Source organism: Polypterus senegalus, chromosome 1 (genome assembly GCF_016835505.1).
Source record: "Polypterus senegalus isolate Bchr_013 chromosome 1, ASM1683550v1, whole genome shotgun sequence".
NCBI classification, from domain to species: domain Eukaryota; kingdom Metazoa; phylum Chordata; class Cladistia; order Polypteriformes; family Polypteridae; genus Polypterus; species Polypterus senegalus.
Window position 1 is genome coordinate 187,795,049 of NC_053154.1, and position 18,438 is coordinate 187,813,486.

Below are 18,438 nucleotides of genomic sequence, written 5' to 3' on the forward strand. Positions count from 1 at the left end.
TTTAATTTTTTCCATGCAGACGACGAAATTTTGTTGATATAGAACTTTATGTTTACTTGTGATGTTTACCCGAGGTATTTAAACTGTTCTGCAATGATAAAAGGAAGGGTGTCTAATCTAATATTATATGCTTGCGAATTCCCGGAAAGAGTACACTTTTATTCAGATTAATTCTGAGACCAGAGAGCTTTTGAAATTCTGTGAGTGCTGCTAAGACTGCAGGCAGAGAATTTTCTGGGTCCGATATATACAGTACCATGTCATCTGCATATAATGAGATTTTCTGTTCCAGTCCTTCTCTGCTAATCCCCTTTATCTGATCAGTATTTCGACAATGTATTGCCAGTGGTTCAATGGCAATTGCAAACAGCAGTGGTGACAAAGGGCATCCTTGTCTTGTGCCACGTTCTAGTTTAAAGTAGTCTGAGCAAATGTTATTGATGCAAACTGAAGCTTCTGGGTTAGTATACAGTAATTTAATCCATGCACAAATGTTCGGGCCAAACCCAAACTTCTCCAAAATAGTAAAAAGGTATTTCCATTCAATCATGTCGAATGCTTTTTCTGCATCCAATGATAATAATATTTCTGGGGTGTTTGATTTAGTTGGTGAGTATATTACATTAAACAGGCGTCGAAGATTTGAAGATAAGTGTCGGCCCCTAATAAATCCAGTTTGGTCTTGTGATATTACCGAGGGGAGCACTAGTTTAGTTCTGTAATAGATTACAGTCAGAAGCCATATGGTTCAGTTTCATCTAAATTGTCATAATTGAACAAAGTTCAGTACAGAACACTTAGAATATTTTGTATGAGCCTTTCCATCTACCACAATAAATACTTTATTAATAGAAATGTAAGCATTACGTTGGATTTGAGAAGGAAATTATTAAGTTTTAACTGTTGACTCTATTTAAAGCAAAGTCCAACATGGAAAGGGTAGAAGACTGTTGGGAATATCAATATGGGGAATAAATTTGTGATTCATTCATTCATTCATTCAAAGAGTTGTAAGACTGGTGGAGGAGTATCTATTTAATAATTATCTTCTTGCATCCAGTAAGATTTCTATTTTGCCATGATGGTATTTGTATGGAAATGAAAAAGCAGGCAAGTAAGCAGAAATTAGTTAGAAACAGACTATAAGATTTCTTTGGGCAAAAGTGTTATTAAATGTTTAATTAAACTGTCAGTTTTTAGGGAATTGCAAAATGTTTGGGAGAACAGTGATAAAAGGAAGATATATATTACAGTAAAAACATTCAGTTATTCAAGTGAGAAAGGAAGAAGTTATTTTTAGCATGTTAAGGCTTGGACGTGTTGGTTTGAATCAATACTATTATTGTATTGGCAGGTGTAAAACAGGAAAATGTAAGAAATATGGGATTAAAGAAACATTAGAATACTACATTGTTTTGGTGTTTGAAATATGGTAGAGTGGATGTATAATTGGTACATTTGAACAAATGGAACTCCCATTTATTAATTTTAAAGAACTACCTTACAATATAACTGAGAATACCAGTCTATTTAAAGCCTTTATTAAGTATATAAAAAATCAAGAAATGCCTTAATACGTATATTCTAGATGAAATAATTGTAAGCAAAAGAGGTAACTGAAGTTGGAACCTCCATCCAGTAGTTGGCAGTAATGGATCAGCATTAATATTTCGCGGCCTGCCGCCTTTCAGTTGAAGGAGAAGCGGAAGTGAGGACGGGCTTGCGATGATCTCACAGCGGATGTGCGGGAACGCTGCCGGTAGTGTTGTGAACACGTGAGGCTGATTTTGCTGTACGGATCATAGACGTGCAGGTAAGGCTATACGAATTTGAACTTTTTGGCGTTGTAGTGTGTGCCTTAAGAACAACTGCATGTAGGACTTGGCAGTCTGAAGGATGCAGTTGTAGTCTGTTCGTTGCAAACCACCACTAAATTAGGTGCTAGTCCTTGTTTCAGACTAAATATTTCTTAATTCGAGTACTTGCTTTACTAAATGCAGTGTTTAGTCCTCATTTTCTTGTTCTTTTGAAGGCAGCAGGTCATATACTGTGCTGTGTGTTATTACAATTTTTCAGGGGTGACGATTAAAAGGCCAGCAGTTTGGCTGGCATGCACTGTCGTATTTAGAGCAATCTATGAATTGATTAGTAGAAGAACTGACACTTGCCTCCCTGTTGTACATAGTTGTTTAAATAAATATCGCGAAAGCTTCTCAGGGAAAGTAAATATTGTGAGTAATACATTAAGGAGCATGCTTAAGTACTAGTTGGCTGTTCTTCAAAGTTTCAAAGGACACAAACTGGGAAATGCATAAGTGGAATTACTTTGATTATATTTAGATGTAGTGTAGTATTGACCCCTGAATATGATAGTTTGTATAATATGTATTGCTTTAGCATTGATGCCTTATCTTTCTGTGTTGAGAACTGATTAAAAAATACCTTATCCCAAAGTCTTTTTCTTAATACAAATGAGGCATTAAAGCAGCTGAGTCATTACTGCTTCTTCCATAAACACAGTTTTTACTACGTTGTTATGTCATCATTTTGTTTACACTCTAAAAAGTCATTGTTACTGGACAACAGCAATGCTCCTCTGTCCTTAAAGTAAACTGAAAGAATACCTGTTCTCTATGGCAAAGAGTTAAAACTGGGAGGACATTCAGCCTTTCAGTAGAGCAGTGAGCTAAATCATAAAGTAAATGTGAATGTCCTTAATTTGCTCTGTCAAAGCCAAGACTGAAATTCAGTTAAATCTTTGATAAGACTTGAATACTGCAGTCCATTAAAATCCTCAGCCAATGCAGGTTTGAGTTTGTTTTGCTAATAATAGAAAGTCACCATCTCGCACTACAAACTGACAGTTTCTTATCCAAAATGAATGATTGTTGTATTGTTGATAAGAGGGATTCCATCAAGCCATACCTCGAAGTAGAATCCACTATGCAACAATTATGTACTTCTTATTTTTTGTGTGTGCTTTACCATGATTACTGTTCATCATTAGACCCTACTTTTATTTGGGGGCAGCATTAGTGCAGCATGTTAATGGTGTGTCTCCTAAAATTGTAACTTTTAGTATAGTGTATATAGATTGCTGAGGTAATCTCTTCACCTAATCATCCTATTTCTAGGTTGAGCTTCCATGGCAGGGATTCTGTTTGAAGACATATTTGATGTAAAGGATATTGATCCTGATGGGATGAAATTTGATAGAGGTAAGACTTGCAAAAAATTTCAACTTTACTGTGCAGCTGAAAGAAAAATGTCAGTTTCTGGAAAGAAACAACAATCTACACATTGTTTGGTTTTGCGGTATTTTAAACATATTCTTTATATATATATATATATATATATATATATATATATATATATATATATATATATATATATATATATATATGGGCAGCACGGTGGTGCAGTGATAGCGCTGCCTTGCAGTTAGGAGACCCGGGTTTGGTTCCCGGGTTCTCCATGTGTGGTTATATTGTGAGTGCAAGATTATGTCATAAACATTCCAGCAAGGTCAGGGTAGGTTCCCAAAACATGTGACCCTGTTCAGCATGTACCTAATGACCAGAACTATCAGAACAAACATCACTATTTGAATATAATTCAAATCTAGATAAGAAAAGTATTTAAAAGGCGAACACTGACGTTCAATTTTTTTATTTTATTTTATATTTAAAATTTTGCACTCCTTTCAACATGATGTTACTTCAGACAATGCTGCAATCTTCTTGTATAATACACTACCGTGGCTGTTGGTTTGTCTGTCCAGGATTTTAAATCACCTGTAGCTCGCAAACTGTTTCACCTATTGACTTGAAATTTGGTACACATACACTACGTGACATCTACTATCCGCTTTCGAGGTGATAATTTTTATTACTATTTTTATTTTATTTTATTGTAGAATCAACTCTCGGCAGCATGTAGCAGGGCAGCCATGCGGCAAATGTGTATGGGCGCCGTTCTCATTCCCTACCACATTCGGTAATCATTCTTGAGGCAGATTGAATACTTAAGTGCCAGCTTAAGTGAGAAATTAAAGAAAATGTACTAAGTAATTGCAACACAAAAACTAACTTAATCAGTTTTAACGTGAAAAGTTGTAGACAAAAGAAGAGAAGCAGCGGGCCGCTAGTGTGGAGAAAAGAAGAGCTGTTCAGGAAGCGGCAAGCACATCAACCTCTGAGCAAACGGATGTTAAACAGAGACAGAGTCTGAAAACTAGGAATGCTCAAGTCAAGTGTATTCACTGCATGTTATTGTGCAGTATGCCGTTAATGGTATTTTTATATTTTGTATGCGTTTTGCACATCACTTCAATAACTGGCATCTTTATAACTTTCAGTTGTTTGTTTGTCTTGTCATTTATAAAGTGAATCAATTTTTCTACCAAACTGCTCCACTTTTGGGTTAACCAATGTACTAACAACAGAAAGTAAACACTGCTCTAGTACCCTTAAAAAATAATTTTGCTTCTCATCCCGTTCCGTTCTAAACTTGAACCCAAAATTCCTGCTTAGCTGTTGTTTTATATTAAAACTGTTAAGCATTCATTGAAGCAAACAACAGCTGGTTTCCTTTCTCATTTAGCATAATGGGAAATAACTGCCATATTCAGTCTTTTGGAGGTTGCTGGATTAACACACAATTACTAAAACAAAGGCAAAATAAACAAAGTATTAAGGTTACATGCATTATATGTTTGCTGAATATGTAGAGGGTGGAAAGAATCCCATTTAATTTAATCCTGTTATGTTATTTGGAGCAGCAGGCTGTAGGAATTCTTTATATTTCATATATGCATTATATTAGCAGGCATGTGAAGTGTCCGGATTCCTCTTTTCTTTTTGATCATTTCACATTCAATGCACAGAATATCCTTTTTTATGAAGGAGCATTAGTGCACAAGTCATAAGTGCGGCATGCATTGCAGATATGTTGCTAGCAAAAAAACTAAAATATTAAAAATAATGAAACATACAATGTTACATTAACAGTAAAATCCCTGAAGCCTATGAAAAAACTCGTAATCCCAGACCACCTTAAATTCCTTCACACCTCTCCATTAGCGTCTTTTGTTTTGTAAATGTGTTGATCAGCACAAGCAGCAACCAGATTGCTATCCCATCCTCTCACCTCCGCAGCTCAACTCGGGCAGAAAGTTCTTCCACCTCAAGTCTTGTTTTTTTGGGTGTGAGGTGCCTGGAGTTGTATAGGGTAAATAATCTATTATATGGAACACATGCATTTCATGTGCGTAGGATGACAGGAAATGCAAGAAATGTTGAACACATACCTAAAATAGAAACTTTTTTCATGTTATAGTACTAACAACAAAATTTTGACATGAAATGTATAATTTGTGAAGACTGAAGTCCTAATATCAAATAAAGACTTTCACAAAAGGTACATGTATAACAAAACAAGTGTGCTTTTATTCAAGAATATAACTGAAGAAAAAGAAATCGGGCTAGGGTGTGACACTGACACAACCGCTTGGGTGGTGCAGTGGTAAGAACTGCTGAACCATAATCAAAAGGTCCCCGGTTCGATTCCGGCCACTTCCCAGAATTACCATTTTGAGTAGTGAGTGTCTGTTATTGTTTCTATTGTACAGTAAAATCATATATTTGATTTGAGTCTTTTAACAGCCGGTGTAAAGTTATGGTACTTGTAAAAGTTAGCTTGTTTTTTTTTTTTATTCCGATTTATTGTCTCAGTCACATTCACCCCCAATCTGATACTGCTGATTTCAAATAAAGACGTGCTATAACAGGTGAGCTCGGATGATGGTTCTACATCGGAGAAAGAGAACAGAAGCCCTCCCTGCAAGAAATGTCCACTAACACATGAGCACATCACAGCTGCACCAGGTGTAAAGGTGAAAACCCTCATCCTCATCTGAGTTCACCTCTGTTATAGCACATCTTTATTTGAAAACAGCCGTGTCAGATTGGGGGAGAGTGAATGTGACTAAGAGAATAAAGCTGAAAAAAAAGCTAACCTTTACAAGTACCTTAAATTTACAATGTTACAGACTCGAATCAAATGTATGCTTTTATTGTACAATAGTGACAATAAATGCAGCTCACTACTCAAAATGGAAAACCTGGGAATCGGCTGGAATCGAACCCGCTACCTCTTGATTATGAGTCAGAAGTTCTTACCGCTGCACCACCCAAGCGGTCGGTTATATTCTTGAATAAAAGCGCACTTGGTTTTTTTTTATTTATACAAGTACCTTTTGTGAAAGTGTTTTATATTTGGACTTAAATCTTCACACATTATACACTTAATGTCAAAATTTTGTCGTTAGAAACTTTTTTCATGTTATAGTACTGTTTTAGTTTCTTGTTTCTTGCATTTCCTGTCATCCTACATTTACACAGATTGTTGTAGACACGAAACACACATGAAATGCATGCGTTCCAAATAACAATATATTATTTACCCTATACAACTCCAGACATCTCACACCCAGATGAACAAGACTTGAGCTGGGAGAACATTTTGCGCAAGTTGAGCTGAAGTGGTGAGGGGGATGGGATAGCAGGCTGTTTGCTGCTTGTGTTGATTGACACATATTTACAAAACAAAAGATGCTAATGAGGAGGTGCAAAGGAATTTAAGGTGGCCCAGGATTATGAGTTTTTTTGTAGGCTTCAGGGATTCTTGTGTTAACTACAGACATACATGTGCTATCACATTTAGATTGTAACAGTGATTGAAGTGTCTATTTCAATTTTATTTTTAATGGCAAAATACCCGAGCTTCACAACGGAGAAGTAGTGTGTTAAAGAAGTTATGAAAAAGAAAAGAAAACATTTTAAAAATAACGTAACATGATTGTCAATGTAATTGTTTTGTGACTGTTATGAGTGTTGCTGTCATCAAGGATTTGATTATCATTATTTCTTTCAATCAGGTTCGTATTTGGAGAATGTGTTGTGTTCAAGTTATATTCCGTGTTTGTCAACCGTTGTAAAGATAACAGGTTTCATTCATTGAAGTGTTCACTAACCAAATCGGTACTCGTGAATCTAAGATGTTTAACAGGCATTCCCGGTATTAAATTGTGGATTTGCCTGCGAATATTTAGCAGTAGCGTGTCTATGAACTTGTGGATTTTTCTGTGAGTATTTGGCGGCAGCATCACAAAGTTGTTTTCGTCCAGCTGCATCAGAAAATGTAGCACAACGTCTGACACGCCTCCTTTTCACTGTTTTCTCACAGCTTGGATTGTAGTATTTGCAGGACTGAAGTGACATTCGGCATCTGTGAAGCGTTGCAAGCATACAACCGGCTTCAATGATAACTTCGCATCCAGCTTTTGAAAGTTGAAACATTCATAAATGTATTCATAAGTGTCCACCACTCAAATCATCACGTGTGAATCTAAGATGCTTAAGAGGCATTGGCGATTCTGCAAAGGTGTAAAATATTTGGCCATTTCGGTACAGTTGAAAGCGACAATCGAACAATTAAGCGGCAGCCATCAACTCGCATGTAGAAGCATAGGTGAAGGGCTTAAGCATTTAACTCTTATAGTTCCCCTGTGTAGTATAATTATCTCCTGTACCATCATCAGTCCACACCTTAAACCTGTCCCAGTCATTCAATACATAAGACACAATGTTCCTCTGGATATCAAGAGTGAGCCTGATATGTCAGTGCAATATGTAACACAGAGAATGGAAACCACTCAGTAAGTGACAGTTCTTTGATCGATGGTGATCACCTCGATAGACATCTCACCACCCAAATCGCTATTCGTGAATCTAAGATGTTTAACAGGCATTCCCGGTATTAACTTGTGGATTTGCCTGCAAATATTTAGTGGCACCGTGCCTATGAACTTGTGGATTAGCCCGCGAGTATTTAGCGGTAGGATCTCTATGAAGTTGTGGATTTGCCTGCGAGTATTTAGCGACGGCGTGTCTATTAACTTGTGGATTTTTCTGTGAGTATTAAGCAACAGCGTCTCTATGAACTTGTGGATTTGCCTGCGAGTATTTAACAACAGCATGTCTATTAACTTGTGGATTTTTCTGGGAGTATTTGGCGGCAGCGTCACAAAGTTGTTTCCATCTAGCTGCATCAGAAAATGTAGCACGACATCTGACACGCCTCCTTTTTACTGTTTTCTCACAGCTTGGATTGCTGCTGACGGACGGCCTTATATGGGCAGGCAGTCAATTATGTGGGAGGCGTGGGGATGGGGGACGCAATATAGGCAGGCAGCCAACTACGTGGGAGGCGTGGTGATGGGGGACGCAACTCCGTCTCACACGGCGACAGGCTATGGACGTATATATGTACGTAAGTAGGATTCAGTTATGACCGTTGCGTGTAGAATTCCGAAATGAATCCTGCTTAACTTTTGTAAGTAAGCTGTAAGGAATGAGCCTGCCAAATTTCAGCCTTCTACCTACACAGGAAGTTGGAGAATTAGTGATAAGTCAGTCAGTGAGGGCTTTGCCTTTTATTAGTATAGATCAGTATTCATAAAAAACTGGGGTTTGATTTGTCACCCCTATTCATGGCATCGCTCCTTATTAGGGTCTTAACAATTGATATATTTTCTACTCTGCATTGAGAAAGAAGCATTTCATATGCAAGAGGTATCCAGTTCTTGAGGACTACTGTGGGTACAGATTTTCCTTCCTGTGTCTTTCTTGATCAGTGAACAATTTCTTCTGTTAATTGACCTCTTTTCCCTTCATTTTAACAAGTCACTTATCTGAATTACTTCTCTTTTTTTCTTCAGTGGCAGCTATTCAAAAATGATGTGTAGTGAGCAAACAGATGTTGAGCTAAGTTTAGGCCTAAAATTCCAAACAATCCCTCTCCAAGTAGTTTCAAAATTAGAAGCGAATTCTTGTTTTTAATTAAACCTGTTTTCTAATTCCATAGCTTATTGGTGGTCTCATTCTGCCACACCAGACATTTGCAAAATTTTTCCTTTTTCTAAGACCACTGTCACAGTTTTGGGACCAGAACAGTTTAGCGTTCTGAAGTATAATGCAAGACTGGTGGGAACTGAATTGCTTTCCTACATTTGTTTGTTTGCTGTTCCCTAATGCACAATTTCAGATCTTTAGTTTCGATTGTTAGTTAAGTCAATTAAATAACACTCTTATCACTGACTTACCTAGTCCTGCTCTTCTTGGATGCAAGTTATAGAATTATGAGTTAATTTATTTTTACACCTACGCAATTTGTGTTTAAGGTGTATATTTTGCTGTATGGATATTTTCAGCTTTGTGGACTGGTACATATTAACTATGTGAGAATTAATCTCTGAATGTTGTCCACTGGTTTTAAAAATTCTGTGTTAGTGTATTACTTGACTTTGCAAATTTTGGTAATCCAAGTTGACATAGTTCTGAAATGAGAACCACACTATAAAAAATATTTTAGATGCTTGCAGTTCTCTTATTTTAATGTATAGGAGCTAATCTTCAGCCACATGCAAAATAAACATGGCATGCTTTCTCTTTTAGGTTGAGGTTTAAAAAATGTTTTCACCACCCATCTTAATAAAGTGGATATACAGAGAAAAATTGAAATAGCTCTCACCTTTCTAAGATGTTTTCACTCATTTCACAAACTTTCTGACACACCAAGTTAATGAAACCCTTCTTTTTCTATTGACTGTTCCCATTGGGGGTCACCATAGCGGATCATCTGCATATGTCACCTCTCTGGCTTTGTCTCCAAACCATCCAATATGAGTGGACCCTCTGATGTACTTATTCCTAATCCTGTCCATCCTCATCACATCCAATGCAAATCTTAACATCTTTAACTCTGTCACCTCCAGCTCGGTCTCCTGTCTTTTTGTGAGTGCCACCGTCTCCATCCCATATAACATTACTTCTTGTAGACCTTCCCTTTCACTCTTACTGGTATGCATCTGTCACAAATCACTCCCGACACTCTTCTCCACTCACTTCACCCTTCCTGCACTCTCTTCTTTACCTCTTTTCCACACTCTCTGTTACTCTTTACTTTTGATTCCAAGTATTTGAACTCCTCCACCTTCGCCAACTCTACTCCCTGCATCCTCACCTTTCCTCTGAACTACTTCTCATTCACACATATATTGTGTCTTGGTCCTACTGACCTTCATTCCTGTCCTTTCTAGAGGATATCTGTACTTCTCCAGCGCCTCCTTAGTCTGCACCCTACTCTTGTTACAGATCACAATGTCCTCTGCAAACAACACAGTCGAAGAGGACTCCTTTCTATTCTCCTCTGTTAATCTGTCCATAACCATTGCATATAAGAAAGGCCTCAGAGCTGATCCCTGATGTAATGTCACCTCCACCTTAAACACATCTGTCACTTCTACCACAGACCTCACCACTGTCAGACTTCCCTCGTACATATCCCATACCACTCTATTATACTTCTCTGCCACTCCTAACTACCACTTACAATACAATACTACAACCCCTCCCTAGGAACCCTGTCATATGCTTTCTCTAAGTCCACAAAGACACAATGCCACTCCTTTTGGCCTTCTCTATACTTCTGCATCAATTTCCTCAGAGCAAACATAACATCTGTAGCTTTCTTTCCTGGCATGTAACCATACTGCTGCTCACTAATTATCACCTTCCTTCTTAACTTAGCTTCCATTACTCTTTCCCATAACTTCATGCTGTGGCTGATCAATTGTATCCCTCTGTTGTTACTACAGTTCTACACAACACCCTTACTCTTAAAAGCTGGTACCAGTACACTTCTTTTTCCATTCCTCAGGCATTCTCTCATGTTCCAAGATTGCATTAAACAATATGGTTAAAAATTTCACTGCCATCTCTCATAAAAATCTCGGGTATATCATCTGTACCAGCAGTCTTCCCGTTCTTCATCCTCTTCATAGCTGTCCTTCCTTCTTGCTAATCTGTTGCACTTTCTGGTTCACTATATCAACATTCCATTCCACCACCAGGTTTCTTTGTCCTCCTTCCTCTGTCCATATGTCACACCAAAACCTTCTAGCTGTCTCCCTTACCATGTCTGCTGTAGTTACCCAGCTACCTGATAACTCTTCACTGGCATCTAGTGCCTGTCTTACCTCCTCCCTAAACTCCACCTTACAGTCTTCCTTTTTCAACTTCCACCATTTTGTCCTTAAATCTGCCCTCACTCTGTCACTCTTCTTGCTCTCCAGCATTATCCTACGCTTTCCCCTGCCTCTCCTGCATACTTATCCTCCTGCACAGGGTATAATCCACTTGTGTGCATCTTTGTCTTGTATGTCACCCTGTGTTCCTCCCTCATCTTAAAATGAGTATTCACCTCAGCCATGTTCACCCTTTTCAAGTAATCCACAAACATCAGACTTTTCTCATTCCTCTCCTTGACATATACCACCCATCACCTTCTTATCCCCTCTGTTCCCTTCACCAACATATGCATTGAAGTCCTCTCCAATCACCATTCTCTCTTGCTTGGATACACTGTTCACCACTTCATCCAGCCCACTCAGAAATTTTCTTTCTTATCCATCACACACCCATCTTGCAGGGCATATGCACTAATAAAATTCATCATTACACCTTGAATTTCCAGCTTCATAATCAGCATTTTGTCCAACACTCTTTTCACCTTCTACACACTCTTGACATACTGTTCCTTCAGAATAACCCCTACCCCATTTCTCCTCCCAACCATACCATGGTAGAACAATTTTAACCTGCCTCCGATACACCTGGCCTTACTCCCCTTCCATCTTATCTCTTGCACACACAATATATCAACCTTCCTTCTGTCCATCATATCGACTTACTCTCCATTTACCAGTCATACTGCCAAGATTCAAAATTCTTACCCTCCCTTCCACTCTCCTAACCTTCCTCCTCTCCTCCTGTCTCTGGTCATGCCCTGTTGGTTAACAATACTGATGACAGTCGTTAACCTGGGCCTCGACCAATCCTGTATGGAAATCTTTATTATTGCCCACATGTTGATCTGGCAAAATTTTACACCCAATGCCCTTCCTGACGTAACCCTCCCCATTAATCTGGGCTTGGGACCGGCATAAAGAAGCACAATGGTTTGTGCATTCCCATGTCTGCATTAAGTTAATGAAACCCTTACAGATTATTATATTGTATGAAATACTTGACAAAAATCTTTTCTGCTATTTGTAAAACTGTTTGTTCTGTGTGATATGCTTCCTTGTCCTCCTGTATGCAAATTGTATTGTAATATGCCTCAATCATAATTACATTACATGCATTAAAATCTATTAAGTTACGCTTCCATTACAATTACAAACCTCCATCTCATCCGGTATACTTATTTTGTATGTTATGTATTCAATATTTTTAATTTAATTCTAATTTGCTTACTATTTCTTTGACATCTTGTAAAGCACTTTGATCTACATCCTTTGTATCAAAATATGCTATAGAAGTAAATGTTGTCATTGTACCCTGCTAGAAACTGCAGAAAAAAAAAATAGTATCCATTTGTTATCAGTACTTCAAAAAAACTGCTCACTCTTCTATTTCTTGAAACAGTAAAATAGGATCTTTAATTTTTTCTCTCAGAACATAAGAGGAATAATGCCCTTTAAAGAATTCATGCCCTCTCAATTAACATAAGACATCGGATAATACAATTGGTGTTTTGAGCACTTTATGGCGTTGTTGCAAAATGTAGTTTCTTCATCATTTGCAAAAGAATGCTTGATACGGCTTGTTGATAGTTACAAGATCGCAGAAACATTGTTATTCATTTTTTTTTTTTGGCACTTTTCAGTTTCCCGACTGCATTGTGAGAGTGAGTCATTCAAGATGGATCTGATTCTTGATGTAAATATTCAGATTTACCCTGTGGACCTCGGTAAGTGATTTATATGCAAGTAGCATAGCAGGTTATTGAATACATTGCAAACTGAGGCCTTAAAGCAGACTGAGGATTGTTCTGCTATTGTGTCTCAATCTACAAGGTGACAAGTTTCGCTTGGTAATTGCCAGCACGCTGTATGAAGATGGAACCCCAGATGACGGAGAATACAATCCCACTGATGAGCGACCTTCCAGGTATCTCTCATTGGCAACAGTAAATTAAAAAGTTAATTGTGCAAACCTGCAACTAATTTCAGTGGGTTGCTTCTGTTTTCAGGGCTGATCAATTTGACTATGTAATGTATGGAAAAGTATATCGAATTGAAGGTGATGAGACATCAACTGAGGCTGCTACTCGGCTGTGAGTATTAATGCAGTTTAACTGTACTGTTGTCTTGAACAGTATGTTCAGCTAAAACTATTAATCCTAGGATTTATTTTTGTCTATCACTTCATTGATTTATCCTTCAGTTTTAGTCATGATTAGAACAAATGCAAAGTCAAACAAAAAATATAAAGAATATATCACAGTAAATAGGAAATTTACATTGATAATCTAGGGAAAATGTAAACTTGAGTAAGTGCAAGAGTATTAAAACTTTGTTCCAGCAATCTTGACCAAGAAGTAACTAAGGGTTTTGTAGTGTTAAAGTCCAGTTTAGAAAATAGTCTAAAATTAAGCTTTATCCAAGGACATTACAGCGGTAAATCGAACATTATAATCGGGATTTAGCCTGTGCAAACGTACAGTGATCCTTCCTCGATCGCGGGGGTTGCATTCCAAAATTCCCCGCGAAAGGTGAAAATTCGCGAAGTAAAAACCATACGTTTTATATTGTTATTTTTATATTGTCACGCTTGGGTCACAGATTTGCACAGAAACACAGGAGGTTGTAGAAACAGGGACTTCAAAACAGTGCAAACAAACATTTGTCTCTTTTTCAAAAGTTTAAACTGTGCTCCATGACAAGACAGAGATGACCGTTCTGTCTCACAATTAAAAGAATACAAACATATCTTCCTCTTTAAAGGAGTACGCGTCAGAAGCAGAGAATGTCAGAGAGAGAGACACAGAGAGAGAAAAGCAAACAATTAAAAATCAATAGGTGCCGTTTGGGCTTTTAAGTGTGTGAAGCACCACACAGGAAGCGTATTGTATATCATTGAGGAGTTTTATTTAATACATAATACCTGATTGGGTAGCTTTTCAGCCATCCGCCAATAGTGTCCCTTGTATGAAATCAACTGGGCAAACCAACTTAGGAAGCATGTACCATAAATTAAAAGACCCATTGTCCGCAGAAATCCGCGAACCAGCGAAAAATCCGTGATATATATTTAGATATGCCTACATATAAAATCTGTGATGGAGTGAAACAACTAAAGTTGAAGCACGATATAGCAAGGGATCACTGTAAACACTAAGCAACATCAGTGTATGCCAATTAGGCACATTCATAAACTAACAGTGTTTTAAAATATTTAATTTGTGGCTTAACCTTAAATATTGCTTAGTGATTGGGTTTGGCAGAAGGGTCCTGTGTAGCACTGGCGTGGCTTCAATTAGCAATGCTCATTAAGGATGACACTGCCATCCTGCATCCCCAGTAGATCTGATTTAATTTATCTTCCTTATAATCAGGTGCATTAGCATGGACTCAATTTGCAGTTGCACCCCCAACGGGGTGATCTGTAACACATCAGTAATTACTATATAATAATTGAATGGTATATAGTAGGTACAACATGGCATCAACTGAAAATGAAATAAAAATAAATACATATAGTTTTAAGCGCACACTGACTCGCATTGTACTACATCATTTACAGGAGCAGGTGATTTTTTTTATTGCTCATGTATGAAGTTACACATTTAATTTTGTTCCTTTTAAGTTATTCACAAAGTAATACATAAAAATTCAAGACCATGCAGTAAAGCACATACAAACCATTCTGAATTCAAATACGGTGCCGTGTACAAAGAAATAAGGCTATTTTGACAAATAACAATTTTGACTTTTGGCGGAATCATTCTTTTTCTGGAACTTTGGTTCCAACTTTTGATTTTAGAAATGGTTATCAAATTCAGTCCTGTGTCACAAGACTGAACACAAGAGCCTGTTCAAGTGTTGAGGAACCAACCTAGTGACTTCATCTCATATAGGGTTCAAAAACAAAAAGCCCATAAGTAATAAATCACAAAAGAGGGGTAGACCTTTGGTCCTGAGGTACTCTGGAGCTTCTTAGGGATACAGTTAAGAAACTTTCTCTGCAGGAGGTCCAATCTCTTTTAGAGCAAGGTCCAAAATGAACACCAACTTTAACCCAATGTTGCTCTCCTTAATTGTTTTGAAATTCTCACATTTAGCATTGAGCAGTGCAATCAAATTGTGCAGGGAAAAATTACCGTACTTCAGTGTTGTGTCATGTTCATTTAGATGCTAATTAGTAAGAGACAGTTTAATGATGAAGTCATTTGTTGTATATGTTTGACTCGATTGTAAGAAATGTTACTTCTTCAAAAAAATAAATAAAAATTAAAAAAAAGAAAAGGCTTAGCTAAAAGTCAATTCTAGCACACCCTATGGCTACAGGTGTTCATCCCACCAAATTCTGCTTTAAACTGAACTCATAATTTCATTAAACAAGCTATTATGTCCTAGTTTTATACTGTTTTTGGGTCTACAAATTACAAACTCTACATCTGTCTATGGTTATGCTAAATATTCATTGCAATATAGCAAGCAATTCTATATATTACTCTGGTATGAACAAGTATACTTTTTTTCTACTATTTAAGATTTAACTTAATTTTTAGTGATTTGCCCATTTAGGCTTTTTATTACAATCGTAATGAATATATTCTCTATTTGCTTAATTATATTGCTTGTGTCTTCTTAAACAAAACCTCAATAAATTTGTTATATACTGAACAAATTTATGAATGTAGTCCCCCATAATACATTCTTAATGACTGCTTTTTTGTTATTTCTTTATTAGAAACAAATTAACAGTGAAATAATAGCAAAAAAAATCAGCAGTCAGAAATGCAAATTATACCCGGGACAGACCTCTTTTGGACTCCTTATGTATTCACAAATCTTTTTCCAGTACTTTAAAGGAAGAAACAACTGCTCAACATATCCTAGGTTTTACCGTTAACAGTTCCTTCATCCATGTAAAATAATACATGGCATGAGACCATGTTTCTGGACTGTTCTGGTCACCCCTGCTTCAGGCACACGTGCTTCTAAGGGAAAATGTAATGTTTTAAAACCTATATATAACTACAATTATAACAGAAAGGGAATAAAGAAAAAAGAAAATTGTTTGTCCCTTGCAGTTAAACCCTGTTAAGTTATATACAGTAATCCCTCGCTATATCGTGTTTCAACTTTCGCGGCTTCACTCTATCGCAGATTTTAAATGTAAGCACATCTAAATATAGATTTTTCGCTGGTTGGCCGCTTTGCGGACAATGGGTCTTTTAATTTATGGTACATGCTTCCTTAGTTTGTTTGCCCAGTTGATTTCATACAAGGGACGCTATTGGCGGATGGCTTAGAAGCTACCCAATCAGAGCATGTATTACATATTAACTAAAACTCCTCAATGATATAAGATATGCTTCCCGCGCGGTGCTTGATTGCTTGGTCTTTCTCACTCTCTCTGCCTGACGAAGGGGGTGTGAGCAGAGGGGCTGTTTGCATAGATGACACGGACGCTCCTCTACCAAGTTCCGCTTTATCGCGGTGCTTCTGTATACTTAAAAGCACTGTTGATTTTTTGATTGTTTGCTTTTCTTAGCGAGCGCTCTCTCTGACATTCTCTGCTCCTGACGGCACTCCTTTGAAGATAAGATATGTTTGCATTCTTTTAATTGTGAGAAAGAACTGTCATCTCTTTCTTGTAATGGAGTACAGTTAAAACGTTTGACTAAAGGCTGTTATTTCATGTCTAGAGGGCTCTAATAATGTTAACAGGGTGGGAGAGTCTGGAACGCAACCCCCGCGATCGAGGAGGGATTACTGTATACACTGCAAGTAATTTTCCAATGATATAGAGCAGGACTAATTGCTTGATTCACTTAAAATATCAAACAGTATAGTCCGACAGGCATGAACAACTCATCAAGCTGTATTTAAAATAAAGAGGGAAATCTTTTGTCTCATTTGGGTCTTTGAGTATTTTCTTGTTATATTTAAAAATCCAAGAAGGCATTCAGAGTAACAATTGGTCATTTACGGTATATTCAACCTTGGGGGTTTATTAGACTGTAAACTTGCAATCATTTAAGTAATGACTCTATTCCTTAAATTGCCTCAAAGCAAGATGTTTATCTGAGGAAATGCCAATGTTAATCTTGTAAAATTTTAATGGGCACAGTTCTATTTATTTTTCCTATATACTATGCATTAAGGGACACGAGGAAAGAAAGACAAAAAAAAATTTCTCCATTTTTAAAAGAAATCCTGGAATGCAAAAGCAAGGCTAGGCTATGATCTTCTCTTGTAAGACATTTAAAAGACCCGTGAGACAAAAGGACCATAAACATGAGGGTTGGTGCCAAAAGATGGTGCCAGGGCCATCTTGCGGGGATGCGGAACATGAGATTCTTGCAAGACACGACCTACTTACAACAGATATCATACAGGAGCACATGCATCAAAAAATAGTCAGTCGTGTATAAGCACGTAGTGCACACATATTCTGTGCTCTCAACACATATAAAGCGTATAAGGACAATATGGAGAAATGACACCCAAAAGATTGTTGGAGAGAACAAAAGACAGATTATGAAACCAGTAAAATTCTAAAGTATTGTAGCGTCCCAGCTAGGTTGTAGCCGTTTTGGTTTTAAGTGACTGTTCGGTCTGATTGACGGAGGGCAGAGTACAGCATGGAAGACTGATAGCGGGGTATTGATTGATGCAGTAAGGCGGGGGGGGCGAGACGTGGGGAATGAGGGGTTGGAGAGGGTGCTAGAAAGTTGTGTTTGGGGTTACGAAGTCAGTGATTGTTCAAGTAAAACTTTTGTGACACGTTATCATGTCAGTCGCTACAGTATCAAAAAAAAGATAGAAAAGATCGCAATGCCGCAAAACAAAAGGTGATTAACCATCAGAACCAGGTGTAATTGAAAAAAGAGCAGGACAAATCGAGGTCAAAAATAAAATGCAAATAGTCGAGTCTTTTCGCATTCACATCATTCTTATGCACAAAACGTGCATTTACACAATAATAGACCATATGCTATGAGAATCTGTGGTCCCGCAACAGTTAAAGCAGTGAAAAGTTGAATTTCAAAGAATACACAGTTCAGTCAGGTGTATATTGATGACTAGCAAAATACCCGCGCTTCGCAGAAGTGAAGTACTGCCTTAAAATTTTTATTAAGAAGAAAATTAAACCTTTTTAAACTGAGGGAAAATATACCAATAATTATTTGTTAAAAATCTCTTTGTATACCATGGTCATTGTGAGTTCGGTCCTCCAGTTGTAATATGACCAAGCTGTGCGCTGAGCTTACTCTTGAGCATGCAACGTAAAGTTGGCCATG

General features: G+C 37.5%; 1 protein-coding gene across 1 annotated transcript in view; it reads left to right on the forward strand.

The window, feature by feature from the left end:
• The first annotated feature begins 1,708 nt into the window (after positions 1 to 1,708).
• polr2h (RNA polymerase II, I and III subunit H) overlaps positions 1,709 to 18,438 on the forward strand; it is a 38,980-nt gene continuing 22,250 nt past the window's right edge. Inside the window, exons 1-5 of the mRNA XM_039764570.1 lie at positions 1,709 to 1,813; positions 3,135 to 3,218; positions 12,790 to 12,873; positions 12,980 to 13,073; positions 13,156 to 13,239. Coding sequence (XP_039620504.1) covers positions 3,146 to 3,218; positions 12,790 to 12,873; positions 12,980 to 13,073; positions 13,156 to 13,239 — 335 coding nt within the window. The 5' untranslated portion in view covers positions 1,709 to 1,813; positions 3,135 to 3,145. The remainder of the gene's footprint in view (positions 1,814 to 3,134; positions 3,219 to 12,789; positions 12,874 to 12,979; positions 13,074 to 13,155; positions 13,240 to 18,438) is intronic.